Source organism: Mya arenaria, chromosome 10 (assembly GCF_026914265.1).
Source record: "Mya arenaria isolate MELC-2E11 chromosome 10, ASM2691426v1".
Taxonomy (NCBI): Eukaryota; Metazoa; Mollusca; class Bivalvia; order Myida; family Myidae; genus Mya; species Mya arenaria.
The window spans coordinates 22,417,945-22,442,905 of NC_069131.1; the positions used below are offsets into that span (position 1 = coordinate 22,417,945).

At 34.4% G+C, this 24,961-nt stretch overlaps 2 protein-coding genes across 2 annotated transcripts; both read left to right on the top strand.

Annotated features, from left to right (window-relative positions):
- Window positions 1-455: 455 nt before the first annotated feature.
- On the top strand, window positions 456-18,712 carry LOC128204461 (zinc finger protein 226-like). Its single transcript, XM_052905876.1, has 13 exons — window positions 456-489; window positions 1,389-1,562; window positions 2,201-2,390; window positions 3,543-3,558; window positions 4,998-5,136; window positions 7,508-7,638; window positions 8,037-8,152; window positions 9,636-9,742; window positions 12,066-12,267; window positions 14,099-14,288; window positions 14,812-14,818; window positions 15,682-15,831; window positions 18,501-18,712. Exons 1-13 carry the CDS (start codon window positions 456-458, stop codon window positions 18,710-18,712), a joined length of 1,668 nt encoding a protein of 555 aa, XP_052761836.1.
- A 3,846-nt stretch (window positions 18,713-22,558) lies between these two features.
- LOC128204462 (uncharacterized) lies at window positions 22,559-24,353 on the top strand. Its single transcript, XM_052905877.1, has 3 exons — window positions 22,559-22,654; window positions 23,180-23,249; window positions 23,978-24,353. The coding sequence occupies exons 1-3, from the start codon at window positions 22,636-22,638 to the stop codon at window positions 24,351-24,353; spliced, it is 465 nt and encodes a 154-aa protein (XP_052761837.1). The 5' UTR covers window positions 22,559-22,635.
- Window positions 24,354-24,961: the final 608 nt, after the last annotated feature.

The following is a 24,961-nucleotide window of genomic DNA, read 5'->3' on the forward strand; positions in this document are numbered from 1 at the left end:
AATGCTCAAACAGCCCCTGCCTGATTTTCAGGATTGACAATTATCAGATGTTTAGAACGTCTGATTGCAAGTGTGTGTGTCTCTTATTAAAGGTCATGACTGGATCCTATTCAACATAACAGAATGATGCCAAATGTGTGTGGGACTCCCATGCATCAGGGGCTCTGGGATTGCCAAGGAAATCACTGTGTATTTTTACCCATTTGATTAAGATTATTGGATACCTCCATTGTCCATCGTATGTGTGTGGTGCCTTTTTAAAGACCAAGGTCTGCCCTGACTGGAAATTTTCACTGTTTCTAGGGCCCATTTATCAAGGGCTCGGTGCTTGTCAATTACTGTGTGTAGCAGTATCCTTAATATTGTTGTAGGTCTGAAGTTCAGTAATAATGAGTGGGTACAGTTCAGGTGGGATCAGCTGTTTAAATGTCCTGTAAGTGAAAAGAGCCTCAACAATGATAGGAGTGATGAAGAAACTTACACAGCTAGGTATACCCTAGAATATGCCCTAGAATATGCCAGGAATTTCAGAGGTGTACTTTTTTTGTGAATGAGTTGGTGATATGGTTTGGGAATGGATTATGTTTTAAATTACTTGAAAGTGATGGAATGGATCATACACTAAATGTGGAAAGATCTATAACGAAATATTGGGATTATGGTTTTTGAATGAATGAATGTGTTGTGTTACAAACATTAATGTGAATGAAAGTTTCATAATGGACGTTATACCAAATGTGAACGTGATTAAAGATGTTAGAATGGTTTAAGATTAATATCAATGGACATTATTTGCCTTGGTCAACAATGACTCCTAAATATGTACTTGTTATTTGTGTTTGTTTTCATGTATTAACATTTGTTTATTCGTATGTTTGTTGGTCATTTTGTAATTTTTTATGTAAGGAATATAATCATCGGTATATAAAAAGCAATAAATGTGACTGTGGGAAACTGAGATGTTCGTAAGTCAATGTTTTTATTAGGTAAAACTTATTTTATCATTAACCGTTTGTTTTTTGCATTCTAAATGATGTAATAATGTAGTCACCTTAGATTTTTAAATAAATAAATGAACGTGAGTTATACATAGTTATAACTTATTAGAGAAATATCCAAGAGTGATCGCAAATCTGTTTGTTCAGTGGTTGAAATTAGCATAAGCCCGCGAGCCCGTGCACTGGTAAAATGCTTTCCGGGCTTGCTCAAATTCTGTGTTTCTGGGTTCAGGGCTTGTTAAAAAATGTAATGCCAAGCAGACTAGTATATGATTTTGGGCTTGTTCATCCAAAAGACTGATTTTGATGACTGTTTATTACAGAAATATTGAATGATATTGAGTCTGTTGTTCACATTTTTGTTCACATCTTATATTTCTTATCTTTCAGTCACGTACATTGAGGGAAAGAAGAGGTACATGTGTGAGGTGTGCCACTACATTTGCCCGGATAATTGGAAACTTCAGTTACACCGACGCAAGCACACAGGGGAAAGGCCGTACATATGTGACATTTGTGAAAAGACTTATAAAACAGCCCAGAACCTCAAGAATCATGTTAAAAGTGCCCATTTCAACAGCTAAAATGAATTATAAATCACAATCAGGGGTGTGATTTGATTTGATTGCAGATTCTTAAATTTCTGTGGAACCTTATAATTCCAGGGATCAAAAAAAAAGAAGAAAAGAAAATAGTTTTTGTTTTTGTTTTGTTTCCAAATTGATTAATAGAAGTTGACCAGTTTCTTTGGTTGTTACTCAATTTGATTTTAGTTTGTTTTGACCTCCAGTTTGTTTCAAATTGAAGTCTAGATAACCCTCAAAAGGGCTTCTAAAAAGATAGTTTTGTTTATGCTGCAGGGTGATTAAATCCTCATCGGGAGAGTTTATAGTGGACATAGTTAATACTGTACACACATCGTACAGTTCACAATATGATGCATTCGATACTATGAAAATATGGTATGAATTTATTTTACGCAAGTTTCTAAGGCAGAAACCTTTCGGGTTGCCGATCTAGATTTCCTCCCCGGTTGTACCATGTCCTTCTCTAGATCACTCAGAATTTGAGATTTGACAAGGAGGATATCTAGCCAAGAGATATCGAGCGAACAAGTTTTGACAGTATAATTATAAAACATTAATAGAACGAGTCTGTTTATTTGTAATTGCCAAGAAATCAACACTTATTTCTTGTTCCAGATTTTGCCTCCAATCCTGGGTCAGACCCTTCATCATCCTCATTTGATGTCACCATGACCTCTTCAACTTTGCATTTGAAATACACATGTGGCATCTGCGGCCTTTACTGCCGAGATAACTTCAACCTTGGTGCCCACATCCGAACCCACACGGGCGAGAAGCCGTTCAAATGCTCGATCTGCGGGAAAGGGTTTGCAAAGAAGAGCAACATGAAGTCCCATACAATGACTCATAACATTTATTTTTGCTAAAAGACCTTGAGCATCATTGGTACTTACAATGACTCATACCAACTATTATTGCTAAGAACCTAAAGACCTAGCACTGTTTGGTTTCCAACAGGCATATAACTAATAATGAGCTCGGGTTCAAGATCTGTAATGTTGGTTCTCGGCTAGGAACATCACCAGGCATGCTTTTGCATGATTATTTATCTATACACATTTCCGTCAGTTTCATACCCATAAAAATTAACAAGTACAACAATTAATGCATGTTTACATTTCAAAAATCAGTTTGCCATTATTAAGGTTGACGACTTAACTTACTTGAGGATCTGGCAAAATGTTAAATAATAATTAAAATATATAATTCTTACAGAATGAGCACTTGATTTATCGATGTGTGAATTATATTGATCATGCAGTGATATTGAATACTTACATACTATGTATGAACTTGTAAGTTACAGTTTCTTTGTAACAAAATATCAGTCATCTGAACATGGTGTTTTATCATTGTGTTAATTTTTATGGATGTTAATTTTATTTTTTATGGATGTTAATTTTATTGTTGATCTTCTACAAAATATATGGTGTCGGTTAAATGCCTATTTAAAATGTTTTTCTAGGTTGCATCATAGTCATATCATGGTTAAATATCTGGTATATTTGTTTTATTTATTTTTAATTTTTTAAATAGATGGATGGATGAATGGGGATTTAATTTCAATGTGTTACACTAAATTTTCAACACACATTGTCATGACAATCTTAGTCAAAACATAACGTAGCAATTACATATTGATTTGACACATTTAAAGTGCATTTTTTAAAATAAAATTAGAATCATAGATCTCTTTTTCTATGCGTTAATTGTGTTGAGTTTTACTTCCTGCAGTGGTATTTACGTATTTCTTGAATTGTTTAGGTCTTCTTAGCTATTTAACTGCGCCGTTAAAATATAGTCACCTACAGTGGTTGAATTCGCCTTGGGGACTAATTGAATGATATAGTCTTTGTTATGTTAAAGATACCTACAGAGCTGTTTTGTAAACCTTACCATACTCAACAAATATAACACTAAAACCATAACATCAATGACGTATTCTTTATTTTTTCAGACCAAAACCTGTTAAAGTTTACCTGCTCATATTGCGGCCGCTACTGCCATAACAAAGGATCTCTGAACGACCACATCAGAACACACACGGGAGAAAAGCCATTCCAGTGTACGCAATGTGGAAAACGGTTCGCGAAGAAGTCCAACTTGAAAGCGCATATGGTCGTGCATCTGTAAAAGCTGAAACAGGATTGTTTTTGACCTGTTGTCATAAAAGTGTATTTGACCATATGGTCAAGCAACTTCAAGACTTGTTTTAATTGTGTGTGTTTTTTGTCCTGTGTAAGATCTAGGGCCATTTTTAATAAGGGATTTAACTTAAAATTAAGTTTTGAAACTAAGTGTTTTGATTGGCCTGTATATTTAGCTGACCAATAAGCTGAATGGAACCTCTGAGTCATGTCTAAGGATTAGGATATGATCACTATTGAATACTGGCCCTGTTTACTAAAGGACATTAAACAAACTTGACGTTATGTAGTTAAGTGTTAACAATACAACATACTGGGCTTGACTATTGTTGAATATGTTGACCATATTTGTCGGTTATCTGATTTTGAACAATTTGACGTATCTGGTGCTGCTTATAATGTCTTTATGAAAATGTTGAATGATGACTTCCATATAGGTATCAGCAATCATCCACTTCCTTTATGTGCAAATACCAGTGCTTAGTTTAAACTAATAACACTTTTGAAAATGTTAAGTGTTAAAATAGAAATATCATACATATTCAGTAAGTTCTCAATGCTTCATTTAAACAAAATGCCATGAAAAATGTAGATGTTTAAAAAAAAGAGTTCTTGAAAGTCTTGAAAGGCAGATGTTAAACTATATTTTCCTTCCGACAATACTTTGAGAGTGGTAAATGAATTACCAATACAGTCAAAAAGTTGACAAATCAGGTAGGCCTGTTTTACAATCAATGATTTGACAACAACATATTTTAAGTCATCCAAAAAGAAAAATAGTGAATGTCAAAATACATGTTTCAAGTTATAAGAACTCTTTATTATAGCAACAATAAATGTGTCGTGTTATTTGAAATTATTCTTGCATTTTTGTCTTTAAATACCACTAAGGTTAAAAGGAGTAAATGGCCGTATTGTACCCATTGGAAAATGAATATAAATAAATAAAACATTTGATGGAAGTTTTGAACACCTTTTGCCTGTATCTTATTTATGTAGATTGTGCATGTTAACCATGTGTAGAAATAAATAGTAGAACTATATTGATTTCTGATTGAACACTTCGAATGAAAGCATGACAGTTGGCTTATCAGTCAACCATTTCGAACCACATACCGCATGATTGTGCAAAGCAACCCTTTGTCAAAACAATGATAACGTAATTGTGAAGATAAGATTGTATTTAAGTAACTGTTAAGTTGAAGCATTGTTGTTTATAAACTTATTAGAACCTTTATTTGACAATTTTTTTATTTTTTTTTCAGACTCGTTTGTCAGAGGAAAGCCTGCAAAATGGGTATGCCTGTTTTGCGGCCGTATATGTCAGAGTAGGAATCACCTCCGTGACCACACGAGGACGCACACAGATGAAAAGCCCCATGTTTGCCACGTGTGCGGGAAGGGGTTCGCCAGGAAATGTAACCTCAAGGGCCACTTTGCTGTCCACCTTAAATAGTTGGTCTGATGGGTAGAACAATTGTGTTAGAAAACATAACCTATTAAAAGCTTTACTTTACGCCTGATGAAGTTGGTCTGACATGTAGAAAAACTGTTAGATAACATTACCTAAGCATTACTCAGCCATCCACCTGAGGAATGTTTTTGTTAGCAAACATTACCTATTGAAAGCATTACTTTACATCTTAAGGATTGGTGTGTAGAACAGATGTGTTATAAAAATGTTACCTTTTAAACGGGTTACATTACCGTCCACCTTAACAAGAAGTTGAACCAGTGTGAGGATTGGATGTGTAGGAAAATGCTACCTTTTATTAGGGCTACTTACAGTCTGTCATTACAAGAATTTGGACCAGTGTGTAGAATGGATATGTTAGAAAATGTTGCCTTTTATAAGGGCTTCTTTACAATGCGCCTTAAAAAGAAGTTGGTCTGATGTGGAGAATGGATATGTTAGAAAATGTTGCCTTTTATAAGGGCCACTTTACAATGCGCCTTAAAAAGAAGTTGGTCTGGTGTGGAGAATGGATGCATTAGAAAATGTTAACTTTTAAAATGGCTACTTTACCGTTCACCTTAAAAAGTGGTTTGACTGGTGTGGTGAAATGGAACTGTTCGAAAATGTAACTACATGGATCATTGCTGTCTTAGATGGAAAACATTTTTATTTGATTTACACATTTTTTGTTTGTAAGATACTGTTCACCTAAACAAGTTGTTTGACTGACATGAAGTCCTTGCTAATTAGTTGTGTTGTGAAATATATCCAACACATATTTGGCTTTCTGATACAAAGACGCCTGGCATGAGGAGCCTCAAAGATTACATAGTTATTATTACCATTATATATATGTTTTTAAACAGTACAGCTGGAAAAAGGATGTTTAATGCTTATGAGGATGTGTTATCCTAATGAATTAATAGTGTGCGCAGTGGAAAATATGTCAAAAGAAATTTATATGAATAATTAACGAAAACTGACTTGCTCAATTCAATGGTAAAACATTTAATTCTTCGCCTGAAAATCGAATGTACATGTATGTGTGACCTCATATGGAGCTGCAAGGAGAAGATACCCTGTTGGGTGATGTCTGAAATATCTGTGCTGTAGTTCTTATGCTCGAATATGACACCATCCTGACAATTGATATGATTTATAAATTGGATTACGAACACCTACTTTGTAAGCAAAATCGACTCCAAGTCCACTTGCATTTGTTTGTTCAGCCATACATGTATAACGAAATATCACATGACTAGTAAATGTGTTGAAGCAGTAATGAATGTTTATATCAGTGTGTTTTGGCGTCTAGGGAATTTCTATGGTGGCCTTGATCTGCCACTAGCTTTAAGGCACATAACCAAAGTTGACAATCATATGGGACTAAAGAGGTTGAATATTTTTGATATGGAAACCAAAGGGACAGGTCAAGCAGCCTCAACCGTAACCAAGGTGCTATTTAAAGACACGTAGATTATGTTTAATATTAGCTTTTTATTGGCTTTTCATTGATGAATGAAGATGTATAAATTATATGTTTTTGCTTTGTAAGGAACTGATGTTTTTCTTGTGTCACCTGTTACAAGACCAGATAAAAGAACTTGCATGTGTTTTTTTATGGCTTTAAGATGTTTGGACTGAATTTAGATGTAGTTAAATAAAGAAACAAACATTCTTTGTATTCATTCTTTTCATTTACGATTGCCCGTCGTATAAATGAGGGTAACATACATGTAGTCGGATCAATGAAATTTTTCTGATGTCTTTTCTACTGATTTTATAATTAAACACTGTACCTGGTACTTTTGGTTTTGCATATTTTGGTTGTGAAATTCACAACTTTGTTATGCGAAATTTTCTGAAAATTCACCGCTTTTCTAGATTTAATGTTGTTTTCTAATTTCACATTATACAGTGATTATACTTTAAAACAAAAAGTTTGACCAGTCAGCTAAGATAAAAGTAATTTTATTTTGTCAGTACTTTAACAATCATTGAATTGTGATACTTATGGGTATTTGTCTCAATGGATTAACATTGTCCTTAGTATTTTCCGTATGCTAGTAAAATTGATAGAAGAGCAATTTCATAGCTCCAGTTCTGTTACAGCATACAGTAAAATGAAACTGTGATGCGGTAAGTAATAAGTTATAACGTTTTAATAATATCCTGTAATCATTCTTAAGTTCATATTTTTCGACATAACATGAAAGAATCTGCTGAAACTACTTTGTTAGTGTTAAGGTACAGCAAACTAAACTCTATCAGTGCTGATGCATATATATCGTTATAAACCATCACTTCTTGTATTTTAAGGTAGCACTCAACAGTTCTACGCTCCAATGTCCAAGTCCCCAAGAGGGCAGAATTCTGGCGGGAATGCTGGCAGTAGATCGTACACGTGTAGCGTCTGCTTCAAGGAGCTGACTAGTTCATGGGGCTTACAGGTACACATATTTCTGTAAAAAGAAGATAGAATCCAGTATGTCATTGCACATTGTCAATTTCTGAAATGCTACAGTATTATTTAGAACTGATTTTAGTTATGGTATCAAAGCAGAAAACCAGAATAACAATGTTTGCCTGTAAGTAGCCAATTTCAAGTTATTAAGGAAAATACAAATATGACATATACCTAGTTGAGTACTACTTTAATAGTCGCTACTGTAGAATCATGAAGATTTAACTTTGGATGTGAAGTGTGGGTAACAATGAAGTCTAATCAAGATTAAGTCACCACCTATTTGTTGTTACAGTTTAAGCATTTTATTTTAAGAAACATTTCAAAGCCATTTAATGCGTGTTTTGAAGAATTGAATGAATTACTTTTCATGTGTCATTGTAGGTCCATATGAGACTACATCGGGGGGACAAGCCGTACGAGTGTACCAAGTGTGGTAGACGATTCACACAGAAATCACAGATGAACTCCCACATGGTTGTGCACCTGAATCTGGCTGTGTGAACCATCAAACCTCCTGACAGTGATCAAAACAACTGAAGATCGAATCTGATATGAAAACACTTGCCAGTATACAATCGTTTGATTTAAACATGTGACTATGTAAGACTGACTCTAAAAAAAAACACTTGACAATGAACAATTATCTCTGATAAAACCTTCATGATAAATAATGATATTCAGTTGAGACTGGGATCCCAGGGACCGGAGAAAAATACCTCGAGCCTCGGATTTTTTAGCCAAGCATGCTTCAGTATAAGCGTTCTTACCTTCATTATAAAGAAATCGGTTCTTTACCTCCAGCCAACAATGAATTCAAGCCAAGCGATCAGTTTGAGCCAACGGAGTTCTCTTATACTCTGATAAAGTGGTCCAAGGGACAATGTCTGACAGACTTCGATAAAAAAACACTTGTAAATGGGCAATATACTCTGATAACTCATGATATAGTTGTCAAGCAAAATGTATAATGCTCTTAGTTTTAGGTGGTTATTGAAAACAAAGTTAATATTATATTTCAAATGAGCTTTTGACTATAATTTAATCGCAGATGATTTATAAAAACATTAATTACTCATGGACATGCGAGTTTTACCATTTTAAAATAGAAGTGTACTTTTGATTTGATTATTTTATACATATGTGTACCGTTATTTGTACATCATCTCTAAATGGATATTGTCAATAAAAAATACTGCACATGATTATCATGTTGTTATTTTTTCTGCTAAAGCAACATGTTAAAATGGGCAAAGGTTTTGTTTCTGGACATTTAAATGCGCACATTTGTAGGTAAATGAGTTTTTTTATGCAGTGCTACATCTTGTTATCATATAAATAGCACACTATTAAAGCTGAAGCAATTTGGTTGTATTAATTTTCTCCGTTTTGATGTGTAAAATAAAATGCTGAATCTTTTTTGTTGTATTTCAGCCTGTTTAATTAGAATCAAATAAAATATCAGTATAACTTATATAATATATGCAGCCCAGTCTAGTATCATTAATTTTTTGTTGATAACACCTTCAAACATTTACTTCATGAATGCAGTATTCTAAGAGCTGTTGCAAAAAAGAATAAAATTTAAAGGAAGTATCAGCACGTCTCGGAGTTGAATGTTTGGTCCATTACAAACATTGTTAAGCTTCGTCCTATGGTACCATGGACGAAAAAATATTCTTGTTCATACAGTTAACATTATTTGGTGTGTGTTGGTTGCCTACAGTGTGTCTTGGTGATTGCCTGTAATAAACTTTGATCTTAATGCCTGCGAACAAGATCCCCTATGCATGTAAAAGTTGCAATTAGACCCTAAGACCCTGCCCTTGACCTTGCGAGGGCTTGGCCGCCACATACCCCAACTCCCGGCTTAATTGTTCAGGATTGACAATTATTACCTGCTAGAACCCCTGATTTTATTATACAGCTTCCCTGATTATGATTTTGCCATTACATTAACAATGCTACAATTCCTGTTTTCAGATTTTGCCGACTTCACAGCAACCTGTCAACATTGTGGAAAGTGTTTTGGGCGCAACAAGTGGAAATTGGAACAGCATTTGAGAACACACACTGGCGAGAAACCATTCGTTTGCTCCGTCTGCTGGAAAGCTTTCCGACAAAAGCGGCACCTTCTTTCACACATGGTGGTGCATTTGTCAGAGACAATTTAAACTGATAATGCATGTTAAACTGACAATCACTCACAGTTGGACTGGTCCTACTTAAAAATGAACAAGTTTTATGTGTAATTGTATGCAATTGTGAAAAAACAATATTTTATGTCTTGAATTGTTAATAATTACATAACTAAGCCTTGTGATGTTGTTATTATTATTTGGACTCCTGAAGAGGCAATGATGTTCTACAGTTTGAGAGCTAAGTGCAAGACTGTTGCAACACCTTTAGTCTCTGTATTGAGTTACTGCCATCTTGCACTAAGTCGGCAAGTTGTTGCCATAGCCATTAAGTGTTGGGGTTGTTGTCATGCATAATTTTTTTATATATTAGTGTGGAACTTTGTAAACATGTTTACTATTTCAATAATAACTGGTGTAGCATTAGTCACGTGACGCTATATTATTTATTGCCTTATGCAACTTCATGGACAAAGAACATCAGACTAATGTAACATATATTGGGTCGATTGTTCAGAACTTTGTTAAACTTAACAATATGATGAAATTAACAATAATTATGATGAACAACATTTTTGTTAACCTTTAAATGTAATATATTTGATGATGTGCGCATATAATTAATTTATAAAACAAGTGACAGCTGAACAAGTTGTCTCAGATCTTGTTAGGAACACTGCAGATCAGGAGAGTATCCAATGAGCTTCCATAGCAGTTATGATTTGAAAGTTGAAAGCGATGACGTTAACAAGTTCTGAACAATTCAGGCTCATTGTCAACAAAAGATTAAAAACGTAGTGTTGCTATGACAAAATCGAAAACAAGCTTTAACTATATGATGCAAATTATTACAATGATATTGCCACAAACTTGAGGTTGAGGGATCATAGACCAGTTCAACCCTCAAGTGATTTCTGACTTATCTCAATATTCATTTTAAAGAATGATATGTTGATATTTGAGAAAATTATTTATCGCCTTATGACGTTGCATATCTCTCTCTAAGTGTTTGGCCTTGACCCATAGTGCATCTGAACATTATCTTGATTTCATTTTAGGTTTCTTTGCTTGTTCCCGGTTATACCCGGTATATGAAAATGTAGCATTTAACAAAGATGTCAGTTTAACTGTAAAATGTAATAGGCGACCATAGATTAATTGCTAGATTTATATCCCCACCTCCTCCCTTATCTTTTTACGAAGCCCTTTCAAATTTATTGATTCCAATATTAATGTAAATCTGGGGTCTGTATTTGCATAACAGTCCAGTGCTCTCTAGGTTATGTCGTTCATACCAGCCGATGTTGAAATTTAAAACTGATAGGATGGTGTTTGTGGTTCATCTAGAAACACATATATATATATATATTATGGTCCCTAATGCAGTAAGTGAGCATGAACACATATTTAACGGTGAAACAGTCATCTTAGAAAAAAAAGAAATATGTTACCCTGACCGTTCGCAGGCTGTCGCAGACTCGAAGATGTACAGCCGAACCCCGTTGGCTCGTTCTCCTAGTGACCAGCCCAAATACCATGAGCCTAAGGAAATGCTAGCCAAGCCAGAATGCTTACATTCCGTGGAAAAAAAATGGTCCTTTAAATCTAGTGTGAGACAACAAGGAAATTGAGCCAAGTGAGTGCGAGCCAACGGGTTTGATAATGTATGTGTGGACATTCTGTGTTGTTTGCACTTTGTGTGAGACTGTTAGCGCTTAGCCTTGTGGCTTCAAAAAGGGGTTTTATTTAATTGTTGGCTGCTGCACTTAAAACTTGCTGAAAACTGGCTTTGTTAATGATATAAATATTTTTTTGATACTGTAGAACTTCAATGTTCCTTGTTATTTGATCAATACAAACATCACTTGCGTCAACATTATGCTTGATGAAACACATTCAAAGTAAACTTGCTTAAAAAAGAAACTGTGAGATAAAAAAACTAAATATGATCCAGAGACTCTTTTATTGTAAGTGGTTCATCTTACATATTTAACACTGGTGTATTTATTCAACTAAATAACTCAATGAAATAGAAAACATCTTCATTACATAAGAAAAGTTCAGGAATTAATTTGTATTTTAAAGTTGTTACTTTGTTTGCTAGATTTGCTAGAACGCAGTGTGTTTACACTTTTTGATTGCAGTCAAGTAACCATATAAATAGTGTTGATATTCTTACATTATATTTATAAAAATATATATTTTTCGTTGGCATGACTATCAATTTCTGTGACAATTTATTCCAGTTTAACCTATTTATTTACATATATTTCAGATCTGATGTTTGAAGAGGACTGGAAACAGAAGCAGCGGGTGTGCCCCTACTGCTCGAAGGCGTTTCCCTCCAAGTGGAAGCTAGATCAGCATGTTATCATACATACAGGAGAACGACCGTTCAAATGTAGCTACTGTGAGAAAAGCTTCCAGCGGAAGGAGTCGCTGAAATACCATATAGCCAAGTCCCACGTTCTGGGGCAGTGATGGTGATTTTGTTATACTCAGACCTCCTACAACTGCAGTTTCTGTAAGAAGAGCTTTGGACTGAGGAGTCACTGAGTACCATTTAGCAAAGTCCAACATTTTGGGGCAGTGATGGTGAAATTGTTATACTCAGACAGCCTACAACTGCAGTTTCTGTAAGAAGAGCTTTCGACTGAAAGATTACTGAAGTATCTTATAGATTCGATGTTATGGGGAAGTGATGGTGAAGCTCACAGTTATAGTTAATTATCTGGACCTCAAACAACTGCAATTTCTGGGAGAAAAGAGACACTGAAACATCATATAGTCAAATAGTTAATTTTGGGCAGTCACTGTAAACTTGTAAAACTTTGACACCTTCTGTGAGAGAAGTTTTCAACTGAAAGATGCTGAAGAAACATGGCATAAAAGTCCACTTTATAGGGCACGAGCTAGCCACGCAATGACAATAAAATAAGTGTAATACTTGAAGGACACATTTGGTTGTATGGTTTACATTAAACTGTAAGACTGTCTTTGTGTTAGTGCTTATTGTCTAATGAATCAAACGACAGTCTTTTTATTGACCTGTAAGATATTTTCTCATTACTTAAGCTTGTCAAAAGTTCAAAATTATGGTTGAGGCGTTTTGTTAGGCTTGGTTATGTTATCCGCGTGGCTGTCTGTATATAAAAATGTTAAATTGACCACACATGTATTATTAAAGAAAACCATTTAAAATATACACATGTTAACAGGGCTTTATGTTTCATTAAAAATTGAGTTTTTAGGATGGTTATTCTCATTGCTTTTTGACATGATCGGATACATGATTGGTCCATGTAACTGTTTTATACTTTATTTTATGTTTATATGAAGTGTTTATATGTGGTTTTAAAGAATAAATGGATCAGGTTATTCCAAAAAGAAAAACCAATGTTCACAGCAACTATATGAAAATTTGTGATAAGGGCCATAACTCTGGCTCCAACCATTGTTGAGTTACAATCACCTTTTTTGATGAAAAAACACACAACCATCACCTTTTTCGATGAAAAAACACACAACCATACCAAGCAGGTCTGACATGTTCATACTTGAATGAATTCTAAAACAACACAATATTAGGGAAATGCTTTCATGCAAGCAGAGTTGATCCATACTGCTTCATTTTCTTATGGTTACAATCCACACTTTTAACGAATAAGTGGAAATATGGATGTTTAGACTATTTTAGTGCTGATCAAAATGCTGGGCATAACACTAGTTATGCGATTTTAGTTAATTCTGAATTTATCATCCTTCACTGTAAATGACCTTTATAAAATAAATAATAAAATTAAAAATATATGGCATTTAAAGGTCAGATCGCAGTTTTTCATATTTACATTTGAAAATTGAAATAGTATGGTTAGAAGCATCACTAACACTATAAGAAAACTGAAATTGCGATCTGTGCTATTGTGAGTTATCTTTTATGATTGAATTGATACTAAAATCAGCTGAACCTGAGACGAAAAAATATCTCAAAACTGTCAATCTGTGAGAGTGCAGATTTAAAGTGAATTACCAGTAAGCACAGTTTGGTGATATGGGTTGAATACCTTAATTCTGGTATGGATTATAACTGAAGTTTGTTTTGTATAATGTTCATCTTGCTACCGACAATCCTCAAAGTCGATATGACTTTGACCTCATTCCCTAAAACGTTCTACTTCAGGTTGCCATCAAAGTCAATATGACCATGATACTGTTCCTAAGCGTGCTTTTGCCTCTGCATCAGATTACCATCAAAGTTGATATGACCTTGTCTTTGTTCCCTTAATGGTTTATTGCCTCTGCTTTCAGGTTACCATCCAATCTTCACGGCTGTTTGCGCATACTGTGGAAAGTGTTTTGGTCGCGACAAGTGGAAGTTGGAACAACATTTGAGAATACACACGGGCGAGAAACCATTTGCTTGCACCTTCTGCCAGAAATCTTTCCGCCAAAAGAGACATCTTCAATCACACATGGTGGTGCATTTGTCAGAGACCCAGTAGGACGAAGCCAAATATGACTGGTTAATGGCTGTTGTCGTGCATAATTATGTCAAATGCTATGTAGGAATACGCCAAACATCGCTGTTCTGGTACATATATCAGGGACAATGTAGGATGACGCAAAACGTGGCTTTAGTCAAGCATTTTTCGGTTACATTGTAGAAGGCTCCTAACACTCTGAAGTTATGAATATGTCAGAAAAAATGTATTGTGATGTCAAACATCACTGTGACTGTGAATATTTCAGGAAAAATGTAGCTGTGATTGTGAATTTATAAGCAAAAATGTAGGATGATGCCAAACCTGTTATGTATATGAATATGTCAGAGACAATGTAGGATGATGCCAAACCTGCCATGTTCATGAATATGTCAGAGACAATATAGGATGAAGCCAAACTTGCCATGTTCATGAATATGTCAGAGACAATGTAGGATGATGCCAAACCTGCCATGTTCATGAATATGTCAGAGACAATGTAGGATGAAGCCAAACCTGCCATTTTCATGAATATTTCAGAGACAATGTAGGATGATGCCAAACCTGCCATGTTCATGAATATGTCAGGTACAATGTAGGATGACGCCAAACTGCCATGTTCATGAAATTGTAAGGGACAATGTTGTATGACGCCTAACCTGCCATGTTCATGAAATTGTCAGAGACATAGTGTACAACTATAAAACTGTAAAAAATGTGTCTGTCAATCTGTTTAAGGAGAAAGGATGCATTTATGTGAAATGTCAAAATGCTAAAATTGAAAGTTTTACAATTTAATTAATGAATTAAGTTGCTGTTGCATATTGATAAGTGTTTTTATTGCCTTGCTAAGTGTAACATGAATAAAGACTGATTTTGTTAAATGTGTTGTTATCATGGTTATCATGAAAAAACCCGTAGATTTTGCTCATTTGCTTTTTGAAGAAAAACAATCGAGATTTAGCCTGTGTTGGCATCGTTGTCTGCACTTGCCTTGTTTGGGGTCATTGGTGATGTGATGGTCATATCTAAGAAACTGTTCACACTATTGTAATGGCATTTCGTGGGTATGTTCACAATGTCACCACCCTGGCAAAGACATGATCGCAATGTGAACAAGCTTTCATACACATGTTCATGATGTCAGCACACTCTTGTCGGTGTTGCAAGACAAAAATAACAAAAAATAAATACCAAGTTATGTCCATTGATCGATTGAGAAAGGCGGACAATCGATGTCATCCCCTTGTGTACTCCTTATAAATCAAATTACCATTGTTGTAACTGTTACATGTGACCATTTTAGTATCACAGCGTTTAGTTACGCAAATGACACAGTATGTCAGTTATGATAAGGACATTAATTCAATGTGGATAAAACAACTAATGCATTGTATCTTATGTTTCCAGTTATCAAGTCACCGTCCAAGCTGAAGAGCTGTCCCTACTGTCCATGGACATTTCCGGACAGCTGGAAACTGGACAGGCACATAAGACAACATACAGGGGAGAAGCCGTTCAAATGTGATGTTTGCCTCAAGTCGTTTACTCAGAAGGATGGTTTGAGGACCCACATGTATGCCCAGCATAGCATTATCATGTGACCAATAATATAAGGCTGACAATAGCATCATAATAATATTATGAAGAGTGAGACTCAAGTTGAGACAAATGTGACAATTTTGAAGCTTCATGATTTATAAATGTTAATGTTGTAATTGTTTGAATTTAATTACTGGTATACTTTTTTCATTGATTGATCTGCTAGAAAAAGTAAGGCCTAAAATTATTATTTTTTGTTTAGGGTAACATCCCAGAAATTATGGATTTTTTTTCCTAATAAACTTTGTCAAGATTATTTTAAAGATTTCTTGCAAATGTCACTAATATATCGCTATTGCGATCTGCGATCTGCTTTTGTCAGCAGTCTTATATCAGTAGTTTGCAGATATTTACGCAAAAATTTGCTCATTCCAAGACAAAAAAATAAAAAGTTGTCAAAACAGTAAATCTGTGAGAGTGCAGCTTTAAAACTCCGAAGATATTATGTGGAAGACTGTCTATAATCATTTGGTCCTATGTTCAACATTGGTGACAGACAGTCAATGTTGCTTTCAATTAGCCTGATGCAAGAGGACTCAAACCATGTTTTTAAATACAGTCATTTCAGTTATCTTCAGTACTATTTAAGCATGTTTTAAGTCATTATTCAATATTACTTTGAACATGATTCAATAATACAAATTACTGTCGAACCCCGTTGATTTGAACTTGCTTGGCTCGATGGCTCGAACTGGATGTTAAGGACCAATTTTTTCTACTGAAGGAGAGCATTCCCGCTTAGCTCAAATTTTCCGAGGCTCAAGTTATTTTCGCGGGTCCCTGGGAGTTCAAGCCTACGGGGTTCGACTGGACACAAATATCTTATAGAAGGTTATGTATTGAAACACAGTTTTCAATATCTCTTACTGGGTGTGCAGTTTAATTATAACCAGGGCTTATTGTCAATGAATCTGTTATACTTTGCTTTGAAGTTGCTTTATTTCAAAAGTCAGTATTTGCGGTTTATAATGATCATATGAAGAGTTTACAGCATCATTAGCGTTTTTATACCATTCCAATTTTACTTTATGTTTAATCTAACAATGAATAAACTTTTGGAGCTTTCAAAGAGTGTTTCTCCTTACTTGTCGTGTAAAATATATCATGCCTGCATTTAATGCATTAAACATATCCTTCATTCAAAAGTTCAATAAAGAGGTTACAAAACGCCATAACTATGTACCTGATCGTGGACACGTTGAAGTTGCAGTCTGTCTCAAAAGTGGATACTAGTACCTCTTTTTTCAGGTGTACCTGTAAGCTGGCTATTCAACTATAGTATACAACACTTTTTTAGTTGTTATTATCATAAATCATCAGCATCAGCATCGCCATCGTCATCATTACCATCATCACCATCACCATGGGCATCGTCATCATGGTCATCATTGTCATCAATCAACCACCACCAACACCATCACCATATTCATAGTTGTTATAGCTGTAATTAGAAGATTAGAACTGAGTTGTACAAGGAATGAATTCTGAACATACCTAGTAATCTTTTTTAATGGAAAAACACAAAAAAAGGCGAAAAATAAATTAATTGTAAATTATGTGGTTCTTCAATTAGTAAGTTTCAATGCATTGTACTCATCGGTACCAAGTTTGTCAGTTTTTGACAATTTTCTCTTTTTTTTAGCTATTTCATCATACAGAGTACAGCCCTTTTAAGAAAGAAATATGTTTGCCCTTGATATAAAACAACAATATTGATTTGTAAAACGATATGTTAACTGTAGAATATCCATGTGGTGTATATATTTTCCAAGCACCGACGTTCACCAATGATATAGCAAGGCTTCCTCTTGAACATGAAAAGATTGTTCATAGCTTTGTTTAAGTCAACAACATTGTAAACTTCATTGTTGTTAGCTTTGAAATCTTTACAGCTATGGCCCCAATTTCTCGAAACTTCTTAAGCTTAACAGGCTTAAGTAACTTATTTCAATTTGCCTGAATACATACTTAAATTGAATTTTGATAAATGATAAATGGTTTATTATGATTATCATGAAGATAATTCTTATCTTAAGTCTAGAAACTCTTTAAGAGGTAAATATTACGCAAAAAGTGTAAAAACAAAAATAGTGAGCTAAGCTTAATCTTGTTATAAGGGATTTAAGAAGTTTTGAGAAATTGGGGCCTGAGGTTTAATAGATACAATTATGATCTGCAGTATATTGTGAACAAGATTTGAGAAAACTGTTTCAGATGTAATTGTTTATTGAAATAGATGAGCACATCATCAATTATTTCATGTTTTAAAGTTAACAACATGCTTGTTAGTCATGTTGTTAACTTTAACTCGCTCAGCCCTTCTTACACATTTACATTTTACATGATATGTATCTGACATAGATTTCAAAGTGTTTTCAGCATGCAGCTAACCAAATTCTGCGTCATGTCTGTTAAGTTGTAAAACTGCAATACTTAACAATTAAGCATTCAATTGATTGGAGGTCAATAGATGATCTCGTTGGTAGTAAGTGTAGGTCATAATCTAATTGTAGTTATAAGGTGTTTGGGGTTTCTCCAAACGTGTATTTACCAACGGGACTTTTTAGGCAAAACAGACAATTTGTTTTGAATGAACTTTGTTAATGCTGAAATTAATATATTTTCAGACTTTCAAATGCTGCAGGAATCTGGCATGCTACCAAAACTGAAGGTGTGTCTGTACTGCAACATGATCTTTCCTGACAACTGGAAACTTCTACGCCACGTCAGAAAGCACACAGGCGAAAAACCATATGGCTGTGACCTTTGTGAAAAGAAGTTTGCTCAGAAAGAGAGTCTCAAATCACACAGACAGAAGAAGCATGGACAAAGTGATTGAGGTTTATGAACAAAAAGAGTGTAAAATGACATTTGGAACACCTTGGGCTTTATATAACAGATATGACAAAGCTATCCGGAAATGCCCAAGTTGGTACCATTGGAATAACGAGTGTACATAATTGCTTTATACGAGTCTTTTAATGAAATTCTGTACTGTCGAGAGTTAAACATTAATGCACAAACAGTTAGTATTGAATGTTGTAATTATATATTTCTTTTTCTTTTAAACCAAAAACAATGTTGTAATTTTAAGAGGAAATATGTCTTTAAATGATAAAAGTGTTATTACTCTTACATCATTATTTTCTGAATAAATTGTACAAAGAACTGATTGTCTCATCACTGTAGCTTCCATGTATATGTATTTTTGCTCCTAAAGCTTATAATGTAAGTTTTTCCAAAGCATTACCATTTCCCTGAATTTGTGCTATCTTACCAAGAATACTTATATATAAGCCAATATGCAAGATTTTGAGTCTTCAGTAAGAAGACTATAGTGTTGCCTTTTATATTAACTAAATTAAAACATGTTTCAATTTGATAGAGAAATACTATAAGTGTCTATCCTAATATGCTCATCCATTTGTGTTATAAATCAAGTACATCTTTTATGATCCTAAAGGTGGGCATCTAGTTATCGCACTGTCTGTTTATTTGTCCACCAGTTTATCAATCAATTATGGTACAGATTAGTCTCGGCACAAAATGTATGTCATGATATATTTTGATAAATGAAGTTTTCTCATTTTTGAGACCCCAATATTACACAAATAGTTAAATCTCAATCACAACTCACTTTACCAAACCTACTGTTATTAAAAGCACATTCTCTCATGACTAAAATATTTTATCAGTGTTAAAAAAAGTATGGTTTTATTTAAATTATATTTATATTATTTATATATTACTATTATACAAATAGGGTAAAACAATTCTTTTCTCAAAATCCAGTGATTGGGCACATATCATATTAGTAATATATATTATGTGTTTCCTGTCCAGATAAAAAAGTCCCATGGGCACATGGTGCGTGTGCCGAGGACGGCGGTCGGATTTTTTAATGATTAATAATTTTTCTGGTATATCATCAATGTTAAATTTTTGTTAAAATAACATAAAAAACAATGTAAATGTATTTCACCAAATGTGTGTGCGATGTTTACTGACATCATGATGCATAGTAATTTTATTTTTGATGTAATCATCTCAAATATTTCCTCGACTAAAAAAGACCTTTTTTAACATGACTTATTTCATTTTATAATTTAAGTTTTGTTAAATATAATATATATATTTAGATTTTGCTCTGTTGAAATGCCATAATTTATCTCAAACTATAGTAAAATAGTGGCAGGTTGTTTCGCATATGGCAGGGCCGTACCTAACAAAAAAAATCACTACAGTCATTTTCACCTTAAATGCCTATCCATTGTGTATGAATATTTTGAAGACATTTTTTTATTTTTAAAATGGGAGTATTTTCTTTTTTTATAAACATACATGATATTGCTGATTTGGAATGAATCATCGTGTGCCAGTTTTGTTTACTTTGATATTTAACATCATTTTCTTCAATTAATATCATTTGTATATTTACAGAAGGTATTCAAGACCTTTTTACCCCTTGCCATACACAGCCAAATTCTATGTTATAAAACATAAATAATTGGCACTTTTTTGAAGGTCTTGGATGCTCAAACACTTGCTAAAACTGTGTGTAAAACTATTCAACTGTTTTTCAAGAAATTCAACTTTTTATCCCAGGTAGTTTTTTTTTATGACTTGAAAATTTCAGGTTTATTAGACAAGGTGTAAAATATTTTTGGAGGTCTTTCTATTGTAACAGAATAAATCAAATTTCTACCATATCTGATACTGCAAACTAAATTTACAATTATTTGATAAGGAATGATTACAGTACTGTTTTACATTACCAGTAAGTTATATGCTCATAATAATCAGTCCTTGTTCAACTCTGATACATACAAACATATTGTTTTGAATTCCAATGACATCTCCTTGTAACAACTAAGGTGCATGCCTATACATTGTTTCAGGTCTGGACTTCATGAGTGATCGCATGGAGCTGCCAACAAACATCAAGACCTGCCATATTTGCCAGAAGTATTTCTCCGACAATTCCAAATTGGCGCGCCATATGCTGGTACATACTCGGGAGATACGGTTCAGCTGTCAAGTGTGTGGACGGGGGTTTGGACGAAAGGACCATTTGAAATGCCACATGTTCGCTGTACACCATAGTCATCCATAGCCAACTGATATGTATGTTAAGGGGCTAAATAGGAGGTGATTACAGACTAGTGCGAAGGCTAACAAGAAGGCATTTTAAGGCTAAGTAGAAGGCGATTACAGGCTAACTAGAAGATAACAACAAGGCAGTTACAAGCTAACTAGAAGGCAGTTACAAGCTTACTAGAAGGCAGTTACAGGCTAACTAGAAGGCAATTACAAACTAACAAGAAGCAGTTACTGGCTAACTAGAAGGCAGTTACAAGCTTACTAGAAGGCAGTTACAGGCTAACTAGAAGGCAGTTACAGGCTTACTAGAAGGCAGTTACAGGCTTACTAGAAGGCAATTACAGGCTTACTAGAAGGCAATTACAGGCTAACTAGAAGGCAGTTACAGGCTTACTACAATTACAGTTTAAATAAGGGAAAAGTGGATTTGATTTAAAATGACAGTAGGTATTATTTAATAAAGCCAATGACAGTAAAATTATTTAGGAATTATTCAATTATTAAATCATGTGACCAGTGTAATACTTAAATTATGAAAATGACTTAAGAAAGGAACTGACTTATGATGTTTTATGCAAACCAGCTATTTGGTCATATACTCACACTATAGCACAATGCAATAAAATGACAGGGAACAGTCCAATAGTTTTAGTCTGTTAAAAACAACATTTTTTTAAAATTGCATTGAGGTTATAAGTTCATAGTTCTCGGACATAAAATCAAGATCTTGGTCATTGTATATGTTTTTTCTTATGTTTGAATGTCTATGTTCTTTTTTGATTATTAGTTTTGGATTTGTGAAAAGAAGATTCAATTAACATTATTAATTTAAGGTTATTTGATTATGTTGATTCAAAGAAATGTAAATGTTCTTGATACCGTTATTATTGTACATGTTTGTGTATTGATTATCATGTTGTTACACTTCTTAAACTTTTTTTATCATAATTGTTATTGATTTTACCCATTTGCTGTAATTATGCTTCGTTTAATTAACAATACTGTTCGGTTATCATGTTTCACATTAAAAAAAAGCTAATTTGATGCCAATATTGATATGTTTTCTCCCATTCTAAATCATCCATAATAATTGTCAAAATGTTATATGTGTCAGTTCTTGGGTAGGTTTATGTGGAAAATTGAGTTAAAGCTATCATGTTCCGCTCAAATAGTTCAAGCTACATGTATCATATTCCGCTCAAATATTATTTAGTCGTATGTAGCTCCTTAAATATTGAACCAAACCATTTGAACCATCATGACCTGAGCATGGGCTGTTTTGCACTTAAGAGGTCACATTTATGATTTTATTCTCATGAAACTTGGTCAGAATGTTTATATTTATAATCTCCAGGTTAAGTTCGAATCTGGGTCATATGCAGTCAAAAACTAGGTCACCAGGTCAAATCATAGGAAAAGCTTGTTAACACTCTAGAGGTCACATTTATGACTGTATCTTCATGGAACTTGGTCAGACTGTTTATATTGATAATCTCTAGGTCAAGTTGGAATCTGGGTCATGTGTAGTAGAACTAGGTCATCAGGTTAAATTAAAGGAACAATGTGTTTACACTGTATAGGTCACATTTATGATTGTATCTTCATGAAACTTCGTCAGAATGTTTATATTGATGATCTTTAGGTCGATTTCGAATATGGGTCATGTGCAATAAGAAACTAGGTGAGTAGGTCAAATCATTACCGTAAGTCGATAACTGTGTAATATTTTTAAGTGATCTGCTTTTTGGACACAGAAGGAAAAGCTTGTTAACACCAAAGAGACTACATTTATGACTTATCTTTTTGACACTTGGTCAAAATGTTTATTCTGGGCAAAATTTAACTTTTCTTTGCAATAGTTAGTTAATGCAGACCTAGATCATTTAAATATACCAGTACCAGATACTGAAGTATGTTAGCAAGAGGCAGCTTGCTATTTTGTCTCATCTAACACCTTAAAAATAGATTGCAAAACCACCAATTTTGAGATGAGATTGAGTCAAATTGTCATAATTGTATATTGACGAAATACTGAAATTCCAGTGACCCCCTGAAGTTGAGAATGGAGTCACAAACCATACCCTAAAATTGTGAAATCATACTGATATGACAGACACAGGGACTTGTGTTTTAAAACATTTAGCATTAGAATAATTGAAATATACTATATGTATTGTACAAGTTCCTGTTTTTCTTTAAATTATAGGTTCGCCAAAGTTCTCAGCAGATGTCATTGTGGCAAACAAAAGAAGCTCAACAAGTGAAAGCCCAGATGTGTAAGTTGATGCAAAGTTAGTAAATAATTCTCTTCTAATAAGCGATTATAAGCCAAACTTTATTTACATGAATGATCCTTGGATGGTGCCCTTACTCGAAGCAGGCGCTCTTCCCACTTAGCTGGTTAGTTAAATCATCAGCCTACCTGCGTGGATTGATTCAATTCTGATAACATAAGGAGGACCCATGTGTTTTATGATTTTTGGAGTTCTAAAAGGACTGGTTGGCAAAAACCCTAATGTATATTACCCAGGTTTAACATGCATGTCCCTTGAGAATGGACTAAAGGCCTTGGTCATTTTCTCTCTTAACCCTTTACCCCATGGATACGTGTTTTAACGCAAATACGACTACTGCAGATCCAGATCAGCCTGTACATCCGTGCAGTCGGATCAGGATCTCCACTGTTGGCTTTTCAGTCAGAAATTCTTCTATGAATATAAAAGCAAACAGTGGAGATCCTGATCAGACGGCACAGTTGTCAGTTGTGCAGGCTGATCTGGATCTGCACTGGTAGCATACGCGTTAAAACATGTGCCATAAGTGTGATATTCCCTCCAGCCATTATACAAGACATATTTATTTCATTAATGTTGCCATATTTGGATCCGCAATTATCTTAAAGTATAGCTGGAGGGCTGTAGGATGCCTTAATTAGACACATATGGCAGGATTTAGGTTTTGTGACTTTTCCCTATTCAAAGTAATTGTTTCCTTTCCTTCTCAGGATCAAGGAAGAAATACGGGCACTGAGGAGGAAGATAAGGAGGCTTGAAGATAGGGTTGTGGCACTCGAGTCCGGTGGTTCCAGTCAGCAGGATAATCTTTTAAATTTGGTTTCCCACCTGGATGCTAGTGATGTCCAGCAAGTTTTATCAACACTATGTAAAGCTATATTCTCAAATGAGGAGTTGATGAACTGCAGCAGAACAGGGAAGAGAACCAATAAATGTTCTGAGAGCGGGCCACGCCCACCTTTGGACATTGTTAAGCTTGAAAAGCTGGAGCGTTTAGTGTGTGAAAAAACAAACATAAGTAAAGATTGCTTCTGTAAGAAACTTGAAAATATGCAAAAAACACTCCGCCAGAAAAAGAAGCAATAATTAAATTTGTCATTGCTGATCTGAATTATAAGAGCAATAGAGTCACATTCACATATTTTATTGTTTATTCATTTAGCATTCCTTCATAATGATTAAGTTTGTCCAGAGTACAATAATAATATATTGAACTTTTGTGATAGCTTTTTGTCCATTGACAAAAGATAACAGGTTTTACAATTAGACTTGAAACCAGTCCCAGGTGTCTCAAAGTTTGACCGTCATATGGAGGCCTTGTCTGATTCTCAGAAAGTCTATTTTTGGCCATAATCTGCAAGTTAGACCTTGCAAACATGTGCAAAATCAGCTGCCTCTTGTGAGCGCTCATTTGGGGCACCTTTTTGCAGAATATTTATCACTGCCCAGTGTGCTTTGAGGTCGCTGCAAAATCTAAGTTAAATATGAATATTAGGCATTTAATGGGTCAAACTTTACTTCTTGAAATATTCTTAAAATGCATATAATTTTGTGAATGAAATTTCAAGCCTTTATCTTCATGCACTATTCACGAATAAAATATTCATGAACAGAAAATGAGACGTTAAAATAATGAAAAACAAAACTCATGAACTCTTCATGAAGTTCATTTTCAAGAATTTTGGTAATATGTT

Coding starts and splice junctions, on each gene's coding strand:
- LOC128204461 (XM_052905876.1), top strand. CDS start 456: ATGATAGGAGTGATGAAGAAACTTACACAGCTAG. Junction 7,639..8,036: donor CTAGTTCATGGGGCTTACAG/GTACACATATTT, acceptor GTGTCATTGTAG/GTCCATATGAGACTACATCG. Junction 8,153..9,635: donor GTGCACCTGAATCTGGCTGT/GTGAACCATCAA, acceptor TCCTGTTTTCAG/ATTTTGCCGACTTCACAGCA.
- LOC128204462 (XM_052905877.1), top strand. Junction 23,250..23,977: donor ACAAGTGAAAGCCCAGATGT/GTAAGTTGATGC, acceptor TTTCCTTCTCAG/GATCAAGGAAGAAATACGGG.